Source organism: Myxocyprinus asiaticus, chromosome 20, assembly GCF_019703515.2.
Source record: "Myxocyprinus asiaticus isolate MX2 ecotype Aquarium Trade chromosome 20, UBuf_Myxa_2, whole genome shotgun sequence".
In the NCBI taxonomy this organism is placed as follows: domain Eukaryota; kingdom Metazoa; phylum Chordata; class Actinopteri; order Cypriniformes; family Catostomidae; genus Myxocyprinus; species Myxocyprinus asiaticus.
The window spans coordinates 34,577,327-34,594,865 of record NC_059363.1 but is presented as its reverse complement, the minus strand read 5'-3'; the positions used below and the strand labels follow the sequence as shown (position 1 = coordinate 34,594,865).

At 36.9% G+C, this 17,539-nt stretch overlaps 2 protein-coding genes across 4 annotated transcripts in view; one reads left to right on the top strand and one right to left on the bottom strand.

Annotated features, from left to right (window-relative positions):
- The window catches only part of LOC127411215 (uncharacterized), a 42,862-nt gene extending 41,248 nt beyond the window's left edge, over window positions 1–1,614 (bottom strand). The window contains exon 1 of the mRNA XM_051646614.1: window positions 1,562–1,614. The gene's annotated coding sequence lies outside the window, so the exon portion shown is untranslated. The remainder of the gene's footprint in view (window positions 1–1,561) is intronic.
- An 841-nt stretch (window positions 1,615–2,455) lies between these two features.
- On the top strand, window positions 2,456–7,874 carry LOC127411235 (photoreceptor outer segment membrane glycoprotein 2-like). 3 transcript variants are annotated; one of them, XM_051646649.1, is made up of 4 exons: window positions 2,456–2,595; window positions 2,915–4,012; window positions 5,453–5,699; window positions 6,120–7,874. In XM_051646649.1, the coding sequence occupies exons 2-4, from the start codon at window positions 3,432–3,434 to the stop codon at window positions 6,384–6,386; spliced, it is 1,095 nt and encodes a 364-aa protein (XP_051502609.1). In that variant the 5' UTR covers window positions 2,456–2,595; window positions 2,915–3,431; the 3' UTR covers window positions 6,387–7,874. The 3 variants fall into 3 exon arrangements, with proteins under 3 accessions (XP_051502609.1, XP_051502610.1, XP_051502611.1); XM_051646650.1 differs by having other exon boundaries at window positions 2,463–2,595; window positions 3,539–4,012; XM_051646651.1 differs by having other exon boundaries at window positions 2,497–2,595; window positions 3,544–4,012.
- Window positions 7,875–17,539: the final 9,665 nt, after the last annotated feature.

The window sequence follows — 17,539 nt, the reverse complement described above, 5'->3', positions numbered from 1 at the left end:
TCAAACATTTAAGCATACACCTTCAGATCAAAAGATTTTTAAGATCATGAGAAACATTTCAGTGAAATGTTTCAAAACATTTGACCGGTGGTGTATATATATATTTGCGATGTGAATGATCATTTTTGACTTCATAACTGTCCAATCTGTAGACAGGGTTGGGAGGGTTACTTTTGAAATGTATTCCACTACAGATTACAGAATACATGCTGTAAAATGTAATTTGTTACGTATTCCGTTAGATTACTTAAGGTCAGTAACGTTCTAAATACCTTGGATTACTTCTTCAGCACTGGTAGATTTTTTTCACTTGTTAAGACTATAAAAACTCTGCCAGTACAGTAAGACAAAATACACATGTTAAAAATACATTCTCTGAAAAACCTAAATATCTTATGCAGTGTTGTTTCTAAAACAAGATAAATCAAATTGATCTTGTTTTAAGGATTTTTAGATATTTTTACAGGAAAACAATACAAAAATTATTATCAAGAATAAAATGTTTGCCCTAATATCAAAGGTCTTACTAGAAAAAAAGAAATTATGATCTAAGTGAATTTTTTTGATAAAAAAATATGATCGTGCCTGGTAACATGTGCATGTAAAATGGCTAGAAATAGCATTTTATCTTAGAGTAAAGCTGACAATTTACACAAGGGTAATTTCTATTTCTTCTGCTCCAAATTTACTTCAAACTTACTTCTCTGTCTGCTCATTTGAATGTAACACATCATAAGAAAGTGTTTCACCGCTGCTCAAGCGTTCTTTGGATCGCATCATTTATATGTATAAATGTTTTCCATCTGAAAGGACTAAATATTAAATGAAATAAATGACAGTAAAATGCAAAGTAATCTCTTCAGTAATCAAAATACTTTTTGAATGTAACCATATTCTAAATACCAATGATTTAAATTGTAACTGTAGTGGAATACATTTACTTATATTTTGTATTTTAAATACATATTCCCGTTACATGTATTCTGTTACTCCCCAACCCTGTCTGTAGAAGTATAAGTTATAAAGTTTTTGACAAAAACTGTCAGTGTTTCTCACTTCGTGCTCATAGTTTTGAATGAATACATCACATTCAGTCAGGTGGTCTCATATGGTCTAGTCGCACAAATATTTCAATGTATCCGAAGCTCAAATCAGATCCGAAATTTGGCCTCTGCAGATGGTCGGAACTCCACACAGCAGACCGTTGAAAATGACTGACCTCTGGTCTGTCATCTTTCGTTTGTCGGATGGAGTAAAAAAGCGGCATCAGTCCAGTAAGACAAAATAAATCGATCTGCAAAAATGTAGTGAGTACTTTCCAAGTTTAAATAAAATTGTAAGGAGTAAAAAGTAAAACATTTTCTTTGGAAATGTAATTAAGTAAAAGTAAAAGTATTCTGTTTAAACTGCACTTGAGTAAAGTACAAATCCCAAAAAATAATACTTAAGTATAATATTTAAGTATTTTTACTCAATTACATTACACCCCTGATTTTAACTCTGGTAAATTATCCATGGTTTAGGAAGAACTCATAAACACTGTGTGGCAACCAGTACTTACTAAATAATGCACTTTCCATCCAGTATCTAATGGTCTTCCAAGCGTCCTGCCTTTAGATCTGCTGACTAGTATGTATGTGCTTTCCCCTGACTCAATCCCCTTTAGGCTTGAGTAATCCTCTGGATCTCATTGGCTGTCAGTGCATGTGTATGAGGGTGGGTGCATATGGAATTATATGAAATATTCATATTAAATAAAGAACTAAGAGTCAGGAGGAATTATTTTGGGAAAATTGAAATTTGAATGATTAAAGCATATAAATATCCTCTCAGCACCCTATATATGTATGTACAGTATGTGTGTATTTATTTGTTTGTTAGTTCATTTTTAATAATTTTAAATCCCTTTTTTAGATGAAAAAAAGTAGGGTTGTTTAATCTACAGTATGTGAAATATGAATCTTTGTGCACTCTGGGCAATACACAGTACCCATGTGAGGCTTGGCACTTTAAGATTAAATGAGAGTGTATTTGTTATAGGCCACATGATGGGGGTTATATTTATTATATTGTGGAGGGGGGCAAATATAATCCTAAATGGTTTTTAGATTAGGTGTGGGTTACAGTATTTCAATGAAATTATAATGCCATAAAATAGAATGTAAATATTACCAGAATATGCTAAGAATGTGTCATTTGACATGTAGGCGACTCAGAGCATCCTCTGTTTCCTCTGTAATCAGAGCATCCTCCGTAATTTCCTTTTTTCGTTCTTTTTTCCCTCTCTAATGTATACACACACATGCACGCACGCACGCGCACACACACACACACACACACACACCCCAGTCAGTGAGATTTGCTGGTGGCAGAAGGTACTCTTCCAAATCCAGCTGGGGTGATTACTGATTAGAAGGAATTACAAGAGAGGTCACAGTTTAGCCAGTGACACACACTAGCACAGACAATTAGTTTTCAAGACCAAACAATGCATTCTTATTGTTACACAAAATTTGAGGACATCTGATGGAGAGCTAAAGAAAAATTACTTGGAATTGGGTGAAATATAATTGAGTGATGGATAGACATGAATGGGTGAGTAATAAGCTGTTTACTACTAGCCTTATGCATGGATCATCTGAGGACAAGCCCTTTGCATTTTTGTTTAGGTGAACTTTATTTTGGCTGCTATTTTGAGCTTTCGAGCATTCAGTGCATTCTTAGCTTTTTCACATCTTATAACACAAATAAGTATTTGCTTTCATTTGAGAAGATATTAGCTTATCGGGAAGTATTAAGTAAAGAGACCTTCTATTTTGCATGTAACACTCATATTACAGCTAGTAATGCAATACTTTTCTGTGTATCCATCCACTGTCTTGTTTTCTCAATTGCATCCCCCCCCCCCTTTCAGGTGCATGTTTGCAAAAATGGAAATTATTTCTGCTTTCACTGTCTGTGTAAAGGTTGTCCAATCTCTTCAACCAGTTTGACAGATCTGAGAATCTCGCAAAGCATAGAATGGCTTAGTTTTGCCCATTTGACCAGACTATAAAACTCCTTTTTAAATATATAAAAAAGTACTCTGAGAAATGTTATACTGTATTTCTATTAACTGTTATCTCTCAATGAAATATCTTTTTTAAAATGAGTGGCTACGTTCTTTTTGTTTGGCCATAGATTTTGGATACGAAGTCTTTCTAATGACTGACACTAACTAAGTTAGCGTAAGAAGCTAATAGCTGAGAAGCATTAGTCAATTCATGCGTTCATCAGTAAGATCGATCTACACCTCATTGATTTACAGCATATCTAAAATTAGCCATTCACTTAATTTTTGCATTAGGAACTCCGTTAGCCTCCCAGCAAGACCAATAAAAATATCAGGTGTAGGTTCTTTTAACCTTTGAAGCAGTTACCAAACATTTAAAATGGCTGTGCTGCCGGTAAGGTTCACTAAAACTAAGAGGGATAAACTGGCCCATGTTCTGTGGGTGCTGAACTGGGTCTCCGTTGTAACAGGGATCATCCTGTTTAGTTTAGGCATCTTTCTGAAAGTGGAGATCCACAAACGGCAAGATCTAGTGGCCAAGCGTCAACATCAGTCTGTTCCAAACATGCTTATTGCTGTGGGACTTATAGCCTGCGGAATCAACTTTTTAGGAGGGAAGATCTGCTATGACTGTGTGGACACCAACAAGTTCTTGCGCTGGAAGTTGGTGATGCTCCCGTACATTATTTGTACATTTTTCTTCACTCTGAGCGTTTTTGTGGGGGCCATGATGTGCTACAGTATGCATGGACAGCTTGATGAGTCACTTGCGCTGGGGCTACGTGATGCTATGCGCTACTACAAGGACATGGACACGCCAGGTCGCTGCTTCTTGAAACGCAAGGTAGACCTGCTGCAGATCCAGTTCCAGTGCCGTGGAAATGAGGGCCATAGAGACTGGTTCCAGATCCAGTGGATCAGCAACCGTTACCTGGACATGTCTCAACGGGAAGTGGCAGAGTAAGTTGGGCCTGCACAGTTACAATTTAGAGGGGTCATATAAAGAAACAAATTATTTTCCTTGATCTTTTGAAATACAAGAGCTTGGTGTACTATGTTAATACACTCTAATTTTCAGAACTCAAACTTCCTCCCCAGTCCATAACAACTGTTTTTTGAAAATAGAGTAAGCTGCAAAAATGTTGGTTGGTTTTCCATTCAAAGTTTAAAATGAAATAATTGAAATGAATAATTATTTCGCTTCAGTAAGAAGTTTAATTGCATGTAATTTGATTAATTTATCAGCACATCATGCAATTAAAAATTGATTGATAGCCCTAAAATTAACACAATTGCTCACATTTACACATCAACAATGACTATTTGGTGTTCAGCAACTTGGCCTGTCTAGCCAGGGTGAAGTATTAAGCAGAAAGTTAGATGCAATTATATCTAAACACCAGAGGAAGACAATACTATTCCTTTAGCTGGTAATGATAAGAGAGAGTTCGCCATACTTGCTTTTCCTGTCCTAGCCTTCAGAAGGATCCACCTCTAGGAAAGTGTACTGAAGTTTATTAAAAAAAAAAAGGCCTCTGATCATTTTAGTCCGACCTTAACAGTTTGTGCAGCACATATCAGCAAAGATTATTTTGTGAATCGGTCACAATGCAATGCAGGCTTTGCAAAGAGGCTTTTATTTTTTTATTTAAAATAGAGGACTCAACGATGGTGCACAGCCACTGTCCGTCTTTGCTTACATGGGATGGATATGGGAAAAAGAGTGAAATTGGCAAAAAGCGGACCCGAATATGGATCGCCAGCACTGAACGTCAACTGCTATACCAATGCCACCATACCAGTTTTTAGATGCATACTCGACAAATTTACATACTTATGTCTCTTTCCCTTTTCTTCAACGATTATATAATATTTATTTGGAGTTCTAAACCAACCTTTTAGCTAAATCATGATTGGAGATATGTTGGTACCCGTGTGTATTATGTTGTTTTTAGTAGTGTTTTTTTTTATGTCTGTTGTTATGTTTTGTTTTAATAATGTACAGCACATTGGTCAACTACCTGTTGTTTTTAATTGTGCTTTATATATAAATTGCCTTGCCTAACAGGTTCCATCAGACTATTGACGGGCATATACGTAGCTGGGCTGTGTGGCTAGTGCTGTTAACACTTAGTGCAAATAATTATTTGGCTAAACTGAACTTGTTGTAGGGGGTCCCCTGGTGGTCGCAGGGCCCTATGCAGTCACTTATTAAGTAGGGCCCGCACTGCGTGTAAGACACGTTTACAAACATTTTAGTGGATCTCAGACAAAATATATATGACCCTTGTAAACAAATCCTCTAACCAACCCTGTATCACACCTATATAATATCTTTTAATTATGAAATCTTAAAATATTATTTTTTCTATTACAAAATGTCTATTATTCTCTTGTCAGCCGTCTACGCAGCAATGTGGAGGGAAAATACCTTATGGATGGAGTTCCCTTCAGCTGTTGCAATGTCAACTCTCCTCGGCCATGCATTCATAACCAAATCACCAATAACTCTGCCCACTTTAATTACGACTACCAGACAGAGGAACTCAATCTGTGGATGAGGGGTTGTCGTCAGGCTCTGCTAGATTACTACACCAACATCATGCACTCAGTTGGCCTAACTGTTCTCATCATCTGGCTCTTTGAGGTTGGTTATCTCTATTGTTTTGGTAGTGAGTTAGGATAGGATTCAGCATGTCTTATAAAACGAATAAAACAAAAATACTTGATTTATCTCGCAATATCCATCAAGTAACCTTTGTCACAGGTACTAGGTAGTGGTACTAGGTCGTCTACATTAATTAATAGCAAGGGCCACTCACTCAACAAAATAGCTCTGTTTGCATGACATAATCCCATCCTCTCTTCATAATCTGCTCTATGTACCTCTTTGTGAGTTAGTCCAATCCCTCAGTGTAGTATGAGTATGTGTATACTGTATGTGTAAGAGACAATGATGTGCTAATGATTAGCAATAGCCTATTGCTATTTGCTTAGGTGAGTGGCTTTCTGTTCACAAGGGTTTATTTACCCCCTGGTATATTCACGGTTATTACTACTCTCACAGCTCTCTGTGCTTACGGGGGTCCGTTACCTCCAGACAGCCCTGGAGAACGTGCTGAGACAGGGGGACCCTGAGTGTGAGTCTGACGGGTGGCTCCTCGAGAACAGCTTTGTGGACACTGCTCGCTCTAATTTCAACATCATCAAAAATCTGGGCAAGTTCAACCAGATCAACACAGCCATCAATGGAGATCCAAACATTGACAGACCATCTACAGCACACTATGGTCCAGACAATGTGCCTCCAAAGGCTTTTCCCATGGCCAGTTAGTCTTAGGCCAGAGTGTTCCTTTTCATAATCAGAAGTGTTATGCAAGCGACAGAGGACTGGAATGTGATGCTATATCAGTGTATGAGTTTTTAAAGTATTGTTCTGACTGCCTGAAAAATGAGATGGCATTGAATTGTACAGCAAGAATCAAGAAAGAGATAACAACATAATATGAGTTCTGTTTTAATATAAAGTGAAGGAACTGAATAAGGAAAAATGGAATTGAGTAATGTTTGAACATGCAAAGGAAGGCTTACTGTCTACAGTGCAAAGCAACATGAGGCCTTTAAAGTCTTGCACAATATTAAACTCTTAAACTGTCTCCCATTAAGCATGCAACAGTCTAAATCTTATCTTGCATTTAGAGATTGACTCGTGTGAATAGTATGATTGTTGAAGTTGTTTAGAGCAAAAACTGTCCACTGTAGATTTTTAAAGTCAACGTGAATTGCCATATGAAACCCATTTTGTGACATATTTCGAGAGAAACAGGATATTCAACAAGAATGTAGGGTGTGACTTGATTTTGTCCACAGGGAATTGATTTGATTGTGAAAAGTGGGCATTACATACAGTATCAGAATGGAGCCACACAGAATAGTTTGATAAAACAATTAAAAGGTATATTCCAGGTTCAATACAAAATTAAGATCAATCGACAGCATTTGTGGCATAATATTGATTATCACAATTTAATTTTGACACGTCCCTCCTTTTCTTTAAAAAAAGCAAAAATGGAGGTAACAGGTTACAGCACTTACAATGGAAGTGAATGTGGCCAATTATTGGAGGGTTTAAATGAGAAATGTGAAGCTTATAATTGTAAAAAAGCACTTACATTAATTCTTCTGTTAAAACTCATGTATTATTTGAGCTGTAAAGTTGTATATATGGTCATATTACAGTCCTTTTAAGGTTTTAGGGTTTGTTGACATTACATCTTCATGGCAATGAAGTTGCAAAATTGGTTATAACTTTACACATAAAATGTTAGTAAGTGATTTTCACACACTAAAATCATGTTTACATGCATATTGTTTACATCTTGTGACTACACTTTTGAAAAAGTGAGTATTTTAACGTTCAAAACTGGGCCCCTATTCACTTCCATTGTAAGTGCCTCATTGTAACCCAGATTGTTGCTTTTATTTTTAAAGAGAAGGAGGGGCAAATCCAAATAAATTGTGTTAATAAATATTATGCCACAAATGCTGCCGATTAAGCTTAACTGGTATTGAATCAAAAAAAAAAAAAAAAAAAAAAAAAACAAGATACTGTATATCAACAATTTTGCTGTGCTGCCTAGGTCTTGTGCCAACTCCCAGATATTTTAATCAGTACACTGGTGAAAACATGATATCAGCATCCTTTAAATCATATTTTAAAAGGCTCAAAGCTCTCCCATGCCTAAGATGATCGTGGATATGTAATGATAATAAATGCAACATGGGAAAACTGATAAACAAATAAAGACTTTACCTAAATAAAGACTAACCCTAACCCCATGGCTATGGAGCAATTCCACTCACTGGAACTGAAGAATTTTAATTGAATTGTAATCTTATAAGATTGCAACTATTGCTCATAGGGTTTTATGGACATTAAAGATATCTCAAATGAGGCATGTTGAGAAAAGGTGTACATTAACTTTTTATGCATTTGGACTTATGATGTTTGCCCAGACTTGGAGGGACCTTATATAGGGACTGGCATATAATAGAGAGTTCTTTTGACTTTGGCAAATAAGCAGTCCCCCAAAACACTAACTGTGGTACACCTTAGCAACCGCATGGCAAAGTCCTGGAAACCTAAAAAAAAAACACCCCAGTATCGTGGTTGATTTGCTTTGCATGGATAAGCAGCACTCTCCTTTTCTTGAAATGTAGTTATAATTACATTCACATGTTGCAGGTTTTAGTAATATGGTACTTATAAGTATCTTTGTTGCTGAATGTGTGATATATTTAGCTGTACTCATTTGGATTTAAGACAAAATGTCTTAAACTGTCACAGCACAAATTAAATTCTTTTAACTCTGATAAACTTAAATACAATAAATAAATAATTCAGGACATATGATCTGCCCATGCTTGTGAAATCCACCTAGCTTGCAAAACAGCTTGTCACCCTGAAACACTGATTATACATTACGCTGAGGACAGCTTTACATCATATATAGGTATAGTACATATGAATATATTCTGTTATATTCACATAAATAACATTTCTCAAACCAAATGAAAGAAAAAGCAAAACGCTGAGAAAGATTAGAGGACTAGCATTTTACAGAGGTATAAAAATACATAGCATTTAACAGTGACACTCAATAAATCTTCACTCCCTGAAAACAATGCAAAAACACCACAATGAGCGACAAGGAAAAGTTGCAGTGCTATAAGGAGTACAGATCTCTTCAACAAATCAGAACAGTGTGAAGATCCCAACTGCAAACCAGCCAAAGCTAAATAAATAAAGAGCTGAGAAAACACTTCATAAATATATTTTATGGGCTGGGCCTGTTCACTGTGGCTACCCATATAATGCAATGGCTGCTTGAAAACACTGACTGCAGTACGTTTAGATGGTAGGGATTTTTATTACTCCTTGCATTGAGGCTGATTTCATAAGCAGGCTAACCGAATGTGGCATGCCCTGCTGTTTTCAAAGCATCTGCCACTCAAAGGCGAACATGACGTTGAGTACTTCCAGGCTGCGGGCGATTTCTTCCAGGATGCAGTGCTGTTGCCACATAAGGAGCAACTTGCGGTAGCGCTCTGGACACAGATGCAGTGGGTTCCCTCGTCTGGCACAGTAAAAACAAAAACAGGTTAGCATTAGTGCTAGTGAGGACAATAACTGACATTTCACATTTTGACATGCTAAAGGACTTTATTTTTAGGGATGCACAATATATCGGTGATCATGTCAGTATTGGCCAATATTAGCATTTATTTATTACTGTTGTTGATAAATTGTTGATTCTGATTGGTTAAATTGCAGCATTCTGGTAGTGACCACTAAACTGTTTGTTTACCGCTGTCCCAGGAAACACATTTACTACATAGCTGTGCTAATTTATCTTGTTTTTCCCTCATATCACTCTTTGGTGTCTCATCTCGCATACTGAAATCATTTAAACTAAAATCAATATTTCGTGTCCATTTATTTATTTAGTTAGTAGATGTGTAGCAAAATAAAATAGAGGGTAATGTAGTCAGCCACTCATTGTTGCAAAATAAACCCTTTTTGGGTTAAACAAGACCACTTTGCCTAATCACTGTCTTAGGGTTTATTTTGGGATAATTGTATGCAAACATAAAATCTATTTTTTTTTAATGCTACATTTCAAAGTTACTCAATCGTCAAGTGATGCAGTTAGAATTTTGATGTTTTCATAACTGAATTCACGTCAGAAAAATTATTATTGCCTAAATTTCTGTATCTGTGCATCCCTAGTTTGTCTGCATTTTTACAATATACTTTACCCAAGATGTCAGCTAGGTAAGTTGCTGGATAGGGAATGCCTCGCATCTTAAAGGCCATCAACACAATCTCACACTCCCTAACCTTGCTCAAAAAAGACAGGAACAAAATCTTTATTAAAGGGATAGTTCTCCTAAAACTGAAAAATTATCTTATCATTTACTCATGCTCATGCCAGCCCAGATGTGTATGACTTTCTTTCTTAAGCAGAACAGCAACGAAGATATAAATGAAAAATATCTCAGCTCTGTAGGTCCATACAATGCAAGTGGATGGTGATCAGATCTTTGTAGCTCCAAAAATTACATAAAGGAAACATAAAAGTAATCCATACAACTCCAGTGTTTAAATTCATATCTTTAGAAGTGATATGATACAGTTGAAGTCTACATACGATTAGACTGAAGTCATTAAAACTCATTTTTTAACCACTCCACAGATATTAGTAAACTATAGTTTTGGCAAGTCGTTTAGGACATTTACTTTGTGCATGACACAAGTAATTTTTCCAACAAGTGTTTACAGACCGATTGTTTCACTTTTAATGTACTATATCACAATTCCAGTGGGTCAGAAGTTTACATTCACCAAGTTTACTGTGCCTCTACGCAGCTTGGAAAATTCCAGAAAATGATGTCAAGCCTTTAGGCAATTTGCCAATTAGCCAATAAGGAAGAAACCAATGCTCCAGAACTGCCATAAAAAAGCCAGACTACAGTTTGCAAGTGCACATGGGGACAAAGATCTTCTTTCTGAAATTTCCTCTGGTATGATGAAACAAAAATTGAACAATTTGGCATTAATGACCATCGTTATGTTTAGAGGAAAAAGGGTGAGGTTTGCAAGCCGAAGAACACCATCCCAACCGTCAAGCATGGGGGTGTCAGCATCATGTTGTGGGGGTGCTTTGCTGTAGGAGGGACTGGTGCACTTCACAAAATAGATGGCATCATGAGGAAGGAAAATTATGTGGATATATTGAAGCAACATCTCAAGACAGCCATGAAGTTAAAGCTCAGTCGCAAATGGGTCTTCCAAATAGACAATGACCCCAAGCACACCCCCAAAGTTGTGGCAAAATGGCTCAAGGACAGCAAAGTCAAGGTATTGGAGTGGCGATCACAAAGCCCTGACCTCAATCTGACAGAAAATTTGTGGGCAAAGCATGTGCGAGTAAGGAGGCCTACAAACCTGACTCAGTTGAACCAGTTCTGTCTGGAGGAATGGGCCAAAATTCCAGCAACTTATTGTGAGAAAATTGTGGAAGGCTATCCAAAATGTTTGACCCAAGCTATACAATTTAAAGGCAATGTTACCAAATAGTATGTAACTTCTGACCCAATGGGAATGTGATGAAATAAAAGCTGAAATAAATAATTCACTCTACTATTATTCTGACATTTCACATTCTTAAAATAAAGTAGTGATACTAACTGACCTAAGACAGGGAATGTTTTGTACGATTAAATGTCAAGAATTGTGAAAAACTGAGTTTAAATGAATTTGGCTAAGGTGTATGTAAACTTCTGACTTCAATTGTAGGTGTGGGTGAGAAACAGAACAATATTAAAGTCCTTTTTTACTCTAAATCTCCACCTTACTTTTCACTTTCAGATGTAAAAGTGAAAGTGGAGATTTAGAGTAAAAAAGGACTTACATTTTGATCTGTTTCTCACCCACACCCATTATATCGCTTCTGAAGATACAGTATGGATTTATCCTTTGGAGTCTTATGGATTACTTCTATGTTTCCTTTATGTGATTTTAGGAGCTACAAAGGTCTGATCACAATTCACTTGCATTGTATGGACCTACAAAGCTGAGATATTCTCCTAAAAATCTTTGTTTGTGTTTAGCAGAAGAAAGAAAATATTACACATCTAGGATGCCGTGAGTAAATGATGACAGAATTTTCGTTTTTGGGTGAACAATTCCTTTAAGCACAACTTAAGTCATTCACTTTTATTCAAAATGCCTTACAGTAGACTTATTACAGGGAAAAGTAAGAGTCCTTGGCTTAAGGACACAATGGATTACCACGTCCACACGGAAGCTGCCTGTGCAGAACTCCGCAGAAAACTCTGCAGATTTGCGACATTTTTCATTTATAATATTTTTACATATCATTGAATCACTTGCACAGATCTGCCAACCTTGGAAAAAAATTTGTTTTGAGTACCATCAGTGCGACGGGACGGGACACAGGGAGGGGGGGTTCATATATTCTCAAATTTTTCAACATATAAATTGGTTGTGAAGAAAACAATGCAGTCACATTTTTCAGAATAACTCTTTTAATGAAAAGACATTTACATTTAGGAAGAGGTACTTTTTAATCCACAAGTAACTAATGCGCTAGTTTTCATACAAAAAAATATGTAACATAATTAGGTACTTTAGTTATTATTAACACAATAACGTAACACATGTAGGCTACGTTTCTCAACACTGAGAATGAATAAATAAACGCCTGTTTCTCCAGACTCACGCTTGTCAGTCATCCATGATTTCAGTTTCAAAATCTTTGCTAACCTGCACATTATGTTGTGCTGAAGTGTTAAAGACTACGACTGGGAAGTGATATAGGTTTAAATTATGAATAATAATGAAGAACGAAGCATGAATAACATACCATGTTTTGCTCATCAGGACATTGTTCTGTGCGCACCGCGAGTGAAAGAGAGAAGCATGAAATCACCCTCCAGATAAACGCTTATTAAATAATTGTGTTAATTATTTTTTAAGTAATGATAAAAACAGTATAACGCAAAGTGTAAATGTGTAAAAATGTTTTATGGGAATTCAATATTAAAAGACTAGTCGACTATTATTTCAACTATTATTTCCAATGCCGACTAGTAGCAGCTGTACCATTTAGTCGACTAGTCTCACACATCCCTAATTTACATACACTACCGGTCAAAAGTTTTGAAACACTTACTCATTCTTTATTATAATTTTTTTTCACTTTTAGAATAATAGTAAAGTCATCAAAACTATGGAATAACATAAATGGAACTGTGGGGATTATGTTGTGACTAAACAAAATCCAAAATAAATCAAAACTTTGTTATATTTAAGATATGTACTCTTGACATTTTCTCAACCAACTTCTTGGGGTATCACCCTGGGATGCTTTTTAAACAGTATTGAAGGAGTTCCCATCTATGTTGGGCACTTATTGGCTGCTTTTCTTTATTATTTGTCATCAATTAAAAAAAATATATATATATTATTACATTTTAGTTTTATAATGAAATAAATTAATATGGTGCACAATTACAGGTGCATCTCAATAAATTAGAATGTCGTGGAAAAGTTCATTTATTTCAGTAATTCAACTCAAATTGTGAAACTCGTGTATTAAATAAATTCAGTGCACACAGACTGAAGTAGTTTAAGTCTTTGGTTCTTTTAATTGTGATGATTTTGGCTCACATTTAACAAAAACCCACCAATTCACTATCTCAAAAAATTAGAATATGGTGACATGCCAATCAGCTAATCAACTCAAAACACCTGCAAAGGTTTCCTGAGCCTTCAAAATGGTCTCTCAGTTTGGTTCACTAGGCTACACAATCATGGGGAAGACTGCTGATCTGACAGTTGTCCAGAAGACAATCATTGACACCCTTCACAAGGAGGGTAAGCCACAAACATTCATTGCCAAAGAAGCTGGCTGTTCACAGGGTGCTGTATCCAAGCATGTTAACAGAAAGTTGAGTGGAAGGAAAAAGTGTGGAAGAAAAAGATGCACAACCAACCGAGAGAACCGCAGCCTTACGATTGTCAAGCAAAATCGATTCAAGAATTTGGGTGAACTTCACAAGGAATGGACTGAGGCTGGGGTCAAGGCATCAAGAGCCACCACACACAGAAGTGTCAAGGAATTTGGCTACAGTTGTTGTATTCCTCTTGTTAAGCCACTCCTGAACCACAGACAACGTCAGAGGCGTCTTACCTGGGCTAAGGAGAAGAAGAACTGGACTGTTGCCCAGTGGTCCAAAGTCCTCTTTTCAGATGAGAGCAAGTTTTGTATTTCATTTGGAAACCAAGGTCCTAGAGTCTGGAGGAAGGGTGGAGAAGCTCATAGCCCAAGTTGCTTGAAGTCCAGTGTTAAGTTTCCACAGTCTGTGATGATTTGGGGTGCAATGTCATCTGCTGGTGTTGGTCCATTGTGTTTTTTGAAAACCAAAGTCACTGCACCCGTTTACCAAGAAATTTTGGAGCACTTCATGCTTCCTTCTGCTGACCAGCTTTTTAAAGATGCTGATTTCATTTTCCAGCAGGATTTGGCACCTGCCCACACTGCCAAAAGCACCAAAAGTTGGTTAAATGACCATGGTGTTGGTGTGCTTGACTGGCCAGCAAACTCACCAGACCTGAACCCCATAGAGAATCTATGGGGTATTGTCAAGAGGAAAATGAGAAACAAGAGACCAAAAAATGCAAATGATCTGAAGGCCACTGTCAAAGAAACCTGGGCTTCCATACCACCTCAGCAGTGCCACAAACTGATCACCTCCATGCCACGCCGAATTGAGGCAGTAATTAAAGCAAAAGGAGCCCCTACCAAGTATTGAGTACATATACAGTAAATGAACATACTTTCCAGAAGGCCAACAATTCACTAAAAATGTTTTTTTTTTTATTGGTCTTATGATGTATTCTAATTTGTTGAGATAGTGAATTGGTGGGTTTTTGTTAAATGTGAGCCAAAATCATCACAATTAAAAGAACCAAAGACTTAAACTACTTCAGTCTGTGTGCATTGAATTTATTTAATACACGAGTTTCACAATTTGAGTTGAATTACTGAAATAAATGAACTTTTCCACGACATTCTAATTTATTGAGATGCACCTGTATATTTTTGTCTACAAAACTAATTTCAAACATTTAAGCATACGCCTTCAGATCAAAAGATTTTTAAGATCATGAGAAACATTTCAGTCAAGTGTTTCAAAACTTTTGACCGGTAGTGTATGTAAAAAAATAAATAATAATAATTTTTAAAAAATTATGATGTGATGTAAAACACTGTCATCGAGATATGAATAAAACCCAAGTTTGTGTTCAGGATTTCCATTTTGTTTAATAACTAAATCAGCTTATATAGGCACACATCCTGAAATAGGCAAAATGAAAAATGTAGCCTATTCAATAAAAAAATATCTAGAAATGTAGGCCTTCCTAGATCGCTACATTATTACCCGAAGCTCCTTGATGGCTAATGTCAAATCGTAATTGCACAATGTGCAAAATGCATGGTTTAGCAGTTTTGATGGGCGGAGGCACGGCCATTGCTCCTGATATTTTTTGAGGAACTGCTGTGGGGCATGGACTCGTTTCTTTTTAGGTCTGCTGCTCCCTCTCTCTCTGTCAGTGTCCTCATCTGATGTCATGTTTTTTTTAGCTGCAAGGCACGCACGCACGCACACACACACAAACACCTCTCGGTAACTTTCTAGGTAACATTATTTCTGCTGCACATGCACTCACTTTTTCCCATCATGCCATAATCTGCTTTAATAATAATTATGAATGCGAATAAAAAGTCATGTTTAACAATTTGTGACACATGGTCTCTGAGCATATAACTTTACATTACTTTGCCAACTTAAATGCCTGGTGAACAAGCAAGCTAGCTTGCAAATTACGTAGCGTTAGGATAACGTTATTAATGTTAAATATTTTCCAAAGGTTAGCAGGTCTGCACTCAGTCACACACACCTTTGTGCTATTCCTGTTAAGGCAGTATTTTAGAGTAAACACTGGACATAATCTAACCAAAACTAGGACAATAAACTAGGAAAAACTCCGTGTGTGTGAACACAGACCACGCGCCTGAACAATTCTGGAACTCTTCACTCTGGAACACGCGGCGCATCAAAATATTTATTTAAATCACAGCACTTTCATAATCACTAAGCCATATAGCGATTTCAATTTTATTTAGATTTATTGTTCAGCATTACTTGAGCATTTTATAATTTGCATGGCTGAATGATGTCTTCCTCTTATCTGAGTGACCATGAATGACGGACTAATTTAAGTTAATCCATGCAATCACATCGACTCCAGAGGATTAAGTTAACTCAATTCAATATTTCAACTTTCCACATCCACCTCAACCCGTTTACCTTAAGGAGTTAGAAGTACCGTGACTACTGTACTGTCCTCTCTTAAGAAATCAGTAAGACGGCGGGAGTGGAAGGGGGATCAAGCGGGATTTTATGTTGCTGTCGATTTGCAGTCTCTTTTTAATAATAGGCGCATTTGTCAGTCATCCCCACTTGCTATTTGGGGAATGAACCCAGCGCTATGATTGGTCAAACTTTTCTTCTTTTGCTGTTGGTTGATTTGAGTACTGCACAGAGGCGTCACCAGGTTTTTGCGTAGTTTATAGTGACAAATCGTAACCGCGTACTTTGAGGTCAAAATGCGTACCCGCTACACAAAATGCGTACAGGTTGGCTGGTCTGCTTGCATGTAGTACTCTCAACTGCATTTAACAAATTTTACTGTTAAAATGCAGCTGCTTTTTCTTCAAAATTAGCACAGAAAAAATGAAAAAAGTCTGCAGATTCCATCTGGGCCTTGTGATAACTTATAAATTGCCCATTGTGGGATTTGAACCTACAACCTTTTTTTAACCATTACACTTCATCAACACTGTGAACGCTTTAACAAAAAATTTTATGCTGGGATAAAAATCTAATATTTATGACATTCTTGGGGCATCACAAATTCACTCTTTAAAGCCTGATTTATACTATGGAAGAAGCCAAACTTTTTCTCCTGGAAGAACTAAAGCCCCCTAGAAGAATGAAGCCAGCGTTTATACAATGTGCAACGACATTTTCAAATGTGTTCATTGAGGGTGATGTCACAGTGTTTAATGTACTGTTCCAACCACGAAAATAATGGCAATAATGCAGGTTTTTAACTCTGTGGATTGCCGCTTTTAGCGCTGCATTGCAAATTTGCTTTATTAAACTTGTCACAGAGCCCCTTCCACTTTTGGCAACAAATTATTTGATCTGAGTTCATAAAAATGTCACTCTCTCTCAAAGCATTTGTTGTGGCTACACTGTCTTGGTGGAGTTTGTGCTGCAAATCACAAAAAAGGATCCTTCTGCACAATCGCTGAGAGACGGGCTTCAAAGTTATCCTTTTAACGACAATAACCTAGGTAACAACTCCTCAGCTGGCACAAGCGATTGTAAAAAAAAATAAATAAACTTCACGTCCAAACCCCATCCACGATTAGTTTTATCCAATCATCAATGCTCTTCGACCAGCCAAGTTCTCCTAATTCAAGAATTTCAGATATGTGCGTGAACAGGAGAAATATCACCAAATGAACACATTGCGTTTTGTCATCATTTGTAGGCGAACTAAGAGAAACCTGTTTGCCCAGTAAGTATAAATTAGCCTTAAAGGTGCACCCAGTAAGATTTTAGCTGGCTCTTACTCGTCCATCAGTCTCAGTAGTACTTGTGGTTTTGGACTCTATCCACAGTTCAATTTCATGCCTTCTGGCCGAAATATATACGTATAGAGAATATAGAGTATTTCATACTGAGTCGAGGATTGCAGTGGCTCTCCCCATTTTACCTGACTTTACTATGGTAACACCCAGCTACAGGGGCTGTTTCACTCCCCTA